Source organism: Nicotiana tomentosiformis, chromosome 2 (genome assembly GCF_000390325.3).
Source record: "Nicotiana tomentosiformis chromosome 2, ASM39032v3, whole genome shotgun sequence".
Taxonomy (NCBI): Eukaryota; Viridiplantae; Streptophyta; class Magnoliopsida; order Solanales; family Solanaceae; genus Nicotiana; species Nicotiana tomentosiformis.
This window is the reverse complement of record NC_090813.1, coordinates 22,914,438-22,922,023: the sequence shown is the minus strand read 5'-3', so window position 1 is coordinate 22,922,023 and position 7,586 is coordinate 22,914,438. Positions and strand designations below refer to the sequence as shown.

Below are 7,586 nucleotides of genomic sequence, written 5' to 3'. Positions count from 1 at the left end.
TGTTCATCCTCCCCGTGGACAACAATTTCTTGGTTTTCATGTTCAAATTTGACCATTTGATTAAGAGTGGAGGGCACAGCTCCTGCAGCGTGAATCCATGGTCTTCCTAGGAGAAAATTATATAAAGTATCCATGTCCAGAACCTGGAAAGTTACTTCGAAATCCACAGGGCCAATGGTCAAAATCAAATCAATTTCCCCTATTGTATCTCGCTTGACACCATCAAAAGCGCGCACACAGACATTGTTTGGTCGAATTCTTTATGTTCCAATTTTCATCCTCTGGAGCATTGAGAGAGGGAAAATGTTGACCCCAGACCCGCCATCTAGCATGACTCTCTTCATATAATAACCTTCGCATTTGACAGTCAAGTGAAGGGCTTTGTTGTGGGCGGCTCCCTCTTGGGGCAAATCATCACGGCTGAAGGAAATCCTATTAACTTCAAAGAATCGTTCAGCCATTCTCTCCAGTTGTTCAACTGAGGTTTCAACTGGGACATATGCCTCGTTCAATGTTTTCAGGAGTACCTTCTGATGTTCATTTGAGCTAATAAAAAGAGATAAAAGTGAAACCTGGGAAGGAGTCTTCCTGAGCTGGTCAATTATTGCATATTCCGAAGTTTTCATTTTTCGGAAAAACTCTTCTGCTTCCTCAGCGCTCACAGGCTTCTTGGGTGAAAACCGTTTATCCTTGCTCAGTTTTAACTTCTTTTGCTCTTCTGGGTTGTGGTACTTCCTAGGTTGGTTCATTTCGTTCACCTCTCCCATAATCTCTTTTCCCTTGTAAGTAACCATTGTTTTGCTATAATTCCAGGGGACTGTTATGGGGTCTCTCATAGGGCTCTGTGGTGCGCGGCTGATAACCACGGGCTCAGTCAGTCTTGGTGAAATTACCGGCCCCCGCGCCACATAAGTCCCTTTTGGCACATACAACTTTAGCACATTTAGCGTGACTTTCCTCTGCTCAAATCTTTTGGGAGTGTTCAACATGAGTTGTTCTTTCCTTGGGGCCCTAGGAACATAGAGAATTGCGTCCTTAGCAGGTGCTGCCCCAGTATTTGTTTCCATAGCTTTTTCTGCAACTTGAGGAGTTGGAGTGATTTTCTTCTCATTTCTGGCTTGTTTCGCCGCCGCTTTAGGTCTTGCCTCTGAATCGGCAATGGCGATGATAGCTTTCAAAGCTGGATAAAACTCTTTATCATCACAAATCATTCCAATGACCGGCCTGTTGTTGTGAGCCGGTAATGAATTGTTAGTCATATTGGGGACTTCCTCGTCCCTCAGCACCACTCGTTTTTGTTCTATCAAATTCTCAACGGCCCTCTTGAGAGTCCAACAATCCTCCATATCATGACCCTCTGCCGCCGAATGATAGGCACACCTGGTACCGGGCCGGTATGATGGAGATTCCGGATTTTGCCGGTTTGGAGGCACAAGTTGCAATAGACCCATCTGGACTAATTTTGGAAACAGGCTAGAGTAGGACTCACCAATAGGGGTGAAGTCGTTTCTCCTAGGATGCTCACGAGGGCGTGTATTATGTTGGTAATTGTTTTGTGGGGGACGGGGGTTATATGGAGCTTGGTAAGGATGGTTATTTCTGGGAGGTGGAGCTCGGTTTTGGTTGTAGTGTTGTTGTGGCCGTGTATAAGGTTGGGCATTCATCACCGCATAGGGAGGCGGTGCCATGGCATATGTTGCATCTTGATGGGGGTAGTAGTATTGTGGGGTTCTGGAAGGCAGGTAAGAATGATCGCGGGATCGATGGAGGCCTCTCAAACCTGAAGCCATCATGGCTCCTTCTTCCCTCTTCTTTCGATTTGCTAAACCTCCCGAGCCGTTCTGGATGGCTTGGGAGGTGGCTCTCAAAGCAGATTGACTTATGATTCGGCCAGTTTTCAGGCCATTTTCTACCATTTCTCTGATTTTTATGGCCTCTGCAAAAGGTTTGCCCATGGCAGACATCATGTTCTGAAAGTAATCGGCCTCTTGGGCCTGCAAGAAAACATTGACCATTTCTGTCTCATCCAAAGGCGGTTTCACTCTGGCTGCTTGCTCATGCCACTTGATAGCATATTCACGGAAGCTTTCCGCGATTTTCTTCTTGAAATTGGTCAGAGAATTCCTATCTGGAGCTATATCAATATTGTATTGAAATTGCCTGACGAAATCTCGGGCCAAGTCATCCCATATATGCCAATGGGAGATGTCCTGGTCTATGTACCATTCTGACGCAATTCCCGTCAAGCTCTCCCCTAAATAGGCCATCAAAAGTTCTTCTTTTCCACCTGCCCCTCTCAGCTGATTGCAATATCTTTTCAAATGAGCGATCGGGTCTCCATGCCCGTTGTACTTTTCGAATTTTGGCATTTTAAAGCCAACGGGAAATGAACATGAGGAAACATGCACAGATCGGAGTAGGAGACACTTTTTTGGCCACTCGGGCCTTGCATGTTCTTCAAACTTTGTTCGAGGCTTTTCATCTTCCGAACCATCTCTTCTTTCTCGGGGTTTCTCATGGCTCTTTCCTGTTGCATAGGAGACTCAAAATGTGGGTGTTGAAGGTAAGAGTTTGGGGTAACATGAGCGTTGTCTAGCTGAAATTGCGGGACTTAAAAAGTGAAAACTGAAGGCTCGAAGCATGGACTGGGAACTGTTGGCTGTACCGTAGTAGAGACTGGTGGTGCGGTGAATAATGTAGAAGGTACCCCTGAAAATGGTGCCTGGGGGCGAACCTCAGAAGGCATACCGGTGAAATTGGCTGATATAGTGGGGTACCCAAACGGGATGAATGGGTTGGTTACGGGGATGGGGACATTGGAGGTTCCACTCGTCCTGGGAAGCAGTTCAGGAAATCCATGGATTATACTGGGCGGTTCTTTTCCATTAGACCAAGCGTCCCACATTTCTAACATGCGGACGCGCAGCCTCCTATTTTCTTCAGCGGCTGCGGACTCTGACTGTGGAATAGCCGATACCGAACTATCCTCAGGCTCAATAATTGGTAGATGACTTTCAGAGGCCATAGGAACATTGCCTTTAGATCTCGTGAAGTAAGGATGGGAAGCCAGATTACCACAAAACCAACCACCTAAACAGGACCTTTGATATTTGCACACACAACAACCTGGTTAGTTTGAGATATTTAACAGATAAGGAATCACATATTGGGGATGCAATGCACTTAAACAGTTAAATGTTTCTAAATGTCTTTGCAACGGCTGTATGTTTCATCCCGGCTTTACTATCTCTTTTCTCAAATTTCGAATCCTGATTTCTTTTTCCTTCCCTTATTGTTGTTTTCGCTCTTTTATTTTTCACTCTTTTTTCTTTCTTGTTCACTCAATTTTCCTTCTTTTTCTCTCTTTTTCTTTATTTTTCACTCAGATTGTCTATAGCTACGATCGAATCCGATGGGGATTGCCTACGTATCATGACGCCGCATGAATCAGATCATTACGTAGTTCAGGAAATAAATGCAGAATAAAAGAAAAGAAAATTTTGGTTTTTTTTTTCAATATTTCATTAAATAAAATCTTTTTGGGTTTTTCTATTACAAAGACTTTGGAAATACTGACGATTAAACATACATACTCAAAACAGAAAAAACAGACTCGAAAAGGTAAAATACAGACTCAAAGCCAAAAATAATAATAATAAGAAATCAGGAATACATAAGAGCCTACAATACTACTCTGGGGGCCCGCGGTACATCAGTCGGTCTCGACGCGGGCCTGCGTGCAATCTCTTCTTGAAGGTACTCTAAATCATCCATCACCTGACGGACAAAAGTCATCACAGAAGCAAAGAACATGGACCTGGTCATATCTTCGCATTCATGGCATTTCATTGCGACGTAATCAACGATTTCTTTAATCCTCATTCTAATGACGCCCTTTTCTTGGAGCAGGCGTCCAATTTGCTGAGACCGGGCCTCCAACACTTGTGTGGCCGTATGGTTTTGGTCTTGCAATTGTTGTATGACTTCTTCCAATCGGGAAATCAATGTATAGCAATGCTCTCTTTCAGCTTTGAAATCCTTTGTCTGTTGGACCATTTTATTTTCGAGATTAGTCAGCTTTTCCCTTAAGATCGCGACCCCTCTATCATACTTTTGCTTTAAATGCTGAACACACCTTGCCCGTTCTTCTGCATTATTCGCCAATTTTGCCCGAGCTTTTGCCAATTCATCCTCGGCCTTTGTCAAATCAAACCCATAATCATGAACTTTCCGCCTCAGATTGCTTATGAGTCTTTCATCTTTTTCGCTTCTTACCGGGTTTTCAGCAACTATTTTCATTTTCTGAATCTGAGCTCGGAGGGCTTCATTTTCTCGGGCCAACCTTTTCTTTTCTCCTTCATCCTCGGCAGCCTGCAAACTACTGTTAAATTTGAGGTTTTTGATTTGATCCTCTAGCTTGCTTATGGTGGTCCGGTATTCCTTCTCTTTAGCTAACCAAACCCACTGTTCTCGCGCTCCATCGGTGAATTGTTGGACATGGGGTCTTTTGGCGGGCTGTTCTGTCTCTTGATCGACTCGAACTCTCTTACCATACCAGGCTGTGTAGTTTAGATTCTACTTCACCCGAGGAACAATCCCGTACTTGAGTCTGTGGCTCCAGAAACCTACATTGGTGCCAAATCTGGCGAACCTTTTCTTCTGGGAATGCGGCTTTTGGGCATAGTTCAATAACCTGTGGACTCAAATCTTCATCATAAGGGACTGTTTGGTATCTTCCCAATTGGCGTAGGACTCGATGCAGAGCATATGGATGAATACTTCAAAGTCCCATCAATAAAAGAAAGCACACTCCGGCAGACATGTAAATAACCTCGTTGACCGAGAGCCAACTGAAAGTCCACTCAATTCGGTTTGCGGTCAAAGAACCCAAATACGCGAACCAAGCCTCAGTACCCTCTGGTAACTTATGACAGTTTACCCGGTTTCCGTATTCTTCAATGCAATCGAGTCCGGTCAGACTGTAGTTCATGTACCTCGGGCGATGGTAAAGATGTTCCACCAGCCACATTTGCAAAAGCAAGTTGCAACCCTCAAAGAACTTTGTCCCAGCTCGACAGGCGGTTAGAGCTCGATAGATTTCTGCGAGAATCATCGGTATAAGAGTGCCGTTGGCCTTTTTGACCATAAAGTCGGCCATTCCTGCAAGTCCCAACTCTATATGTCCGTCACTCCTTGGGCATATCAGAGTGCCTAAAAATGCAACTATGAAGGCTAAACCTCTGCGTGCTTCCCATTTGATTTTATTTCCCTGATGACTCAAACCAGTGTCTGGAGCCTCAAATCCTCGGGGATCCCCATACCGGTTGTATAAGAAATAGAATGTGCAAAATCCTTTAGCCAAATTTCCATCTTTAACCTGCCGGCTAATGCTCAGAAGGTCCAAAAACTTATGAGGGGTTACAGGTCTTGGTGCTACTGGATATCGGTGCCTGAGATTCCCATCAAGACCAACATAACCTGCCATCTCTTCTAGCAAAGGGGTCAACTCAAAATCAGAGAAGTGGAAAACATTGTGCGTCGGGTCCCAAAACGGTATCAAAGCTTCAATTATATCAACCCTTGGTTTAATTTTCAGAAGCCCGGTGAGCCCACCTAAAGTCTTTGTCACATAACGCTTGCTGACCTCCCCCAGGTTATTCCACCACATGTGGAGTCCCAGTGGAATCTCATCTACGACCCGAAAAGGTACATTCTCAACGGTGCTCATTCTGCACACAAATTGAGGACAAAGATCAAAACCGACACATTTTCCAAAAACACAAAGTTGTTAATTTTAAAAATCCAAATCAGTAAATTTCGTACCAAATTGTTTTTATTTTGTTGCAAATACGGCCCTTCAGCACTTGAGGAAAGTTTTTAGGGTTGTGTCTGCCAACTGAGGTTGATTATAGGAGAAAAGACTGACTTAGGTTTACATGGTGGCTATTCTTGTGAAAATAGCCTTCCGGCGCTCCAAGAGAATGTTTTAAGGCTATTTTGACAAGAACGGCCTCGGGTGATGATCATGTTTCAAAAGGTTCTTATTTTGGTCGGTTTTGAAAAAATATGGACGGGCCTAATGGGGGTTGCCTGCGTATCTCACATTCGGTGAGAATCAGACCCACATAGTTCGGTAGGTTTTGGCGCAATAGGAAAACACGACTTATTTTGAAAATGACTTTGTTTTGTTTTTCAAAATTTCGGCAGAGTTTCAGTACTTTTCAAATACCTGGATTTTCAAAACCGGGTAAAAAAAAATTTCTCCTACCTCACTCTTTATTTTTTCTTGGTTTCCTTTCCCTATTCTAGAATCCAGTCAACATGCAAGCCGAAACAAACATATGCACAAGTAACACGTAAAATACATCAGGATGGTCCTTTATATTGGGTACACCTGTCCTAGATGGACCCAACTCCTGTGTTGAGTCCCCAAAGTCAAATGCACGTGATGCAAATAAACGTTCCTACTAGGGATCCGGCATGAGGCTATGTTATTCTAGGTTTAGATCCTGGGTGTGTTGTTCTAGACCTGGCTTACCCGAGCGGACAACTCTAGCCGGGGGGGAGGGGGGAGGCAGCATACAGAAGCTTCACCGGCTTTGCAACTTATCCGATCCTCGTTCTAAAATTAGGGGTATGACTCTAACAGAAAAGAAGCCACGCGAAGCGCACGCTTCCCAGAAGATTTAGAAGACTCAAAGAGAAGAGGGTTTCGTAACAGTTTATATACAGTTCAAGCAATATAAAAGCGGTAAAAAGCGGCATTTAGCACATTAGGCTCAAACACGTAAAAATCAGATAATAAATAAAAGCCAAGTATAACAGCTATTCTAAGCTCGAATTCTGAACCCTGAACCAGAGATTCTGGGTTCTTATTCCCCAGCAGAGTCACCAGAGCTGTCACACCTCCTTTTTCCCGAGGGGATAGGGGATAGGGAGTTTTTCCAATTTAAGTGACATTATTCGAAATGAGATTCTTTATTTATTCAGAGTCGCCACTTGGAATAATTTATGGTGTCCCAAGTCACCGATTTATTTTAGAATCCCAAATCGAGGAAAATTGACTCTTATTTATGGTCTGCGAACACAGAAGACCGGGTAAGGAATTTTGTTAACCCGAGAGAAGGTGTGAGGCACTCCCGAGTTCCGTGGTTTTAGCACGGTCGCTCAACTATTAATAATTGGCCTAGTTATCTGATTTAATACATGTTTTAAACCTATATGTGCATTTTTATTCCTTTTACCGCTTTTATTACATTACTGCATTTTAAACTTTTATGGAATTAATATGAGACGAGTTACGTTGTCGTACACTCGTTGTTTATACACATCGCAAATCGCGTCACGTGAAACGCACCCGCAATCTACAACATGTTTAATTTTATTTATTATTGTTTGAAGTTGTGGTCGAGTCACGTGAAACGCACACTCGAATTGGGGATTACGTATCGTGACCATGCCACGGGAACCGTACCCACAGTCACGATGATTTATTATTAATCGCGCCTAAAGCAAGCTACGATGTTCGAATATTATTCAATTACTAATTTTGAGATTATTGTAAGGTCATGAGGTATGTAATTATT

At 43.5% G+C, this 7,586-nt stretch overlaps 1 protein-coding gene across 1 annotated transcript; it reads right to left on the bottom strand.

Moving 5' to 3' along the window:
• Positions 1–260: 260 nt before the first annotated feature.
• On the bottom strand, positions 261–2,369 carry LOC138904479 (uncharacterized). The gene has a single exon (XM_070192977.1). The coding sequence runs from the start codon at positions 2,367–2,369 to the stop codon at positions 261–263; it is 2,109 nt and encodes a 702-aa protein (XP_070049078.1).
• Between the last annotated feature and the right edge of the window lie 5,217 nt (positions 2,370–7,586).

Excerpts from the sequence above, each read along its gene's own strand:
- LOC138904479 (XM_070192977.1), bottom strand. The coding sequence starts at position 2,369 with ATGCCAAAATTCGAAAAGTACAACGGGCATGGAGACCCGATCGCTCAT.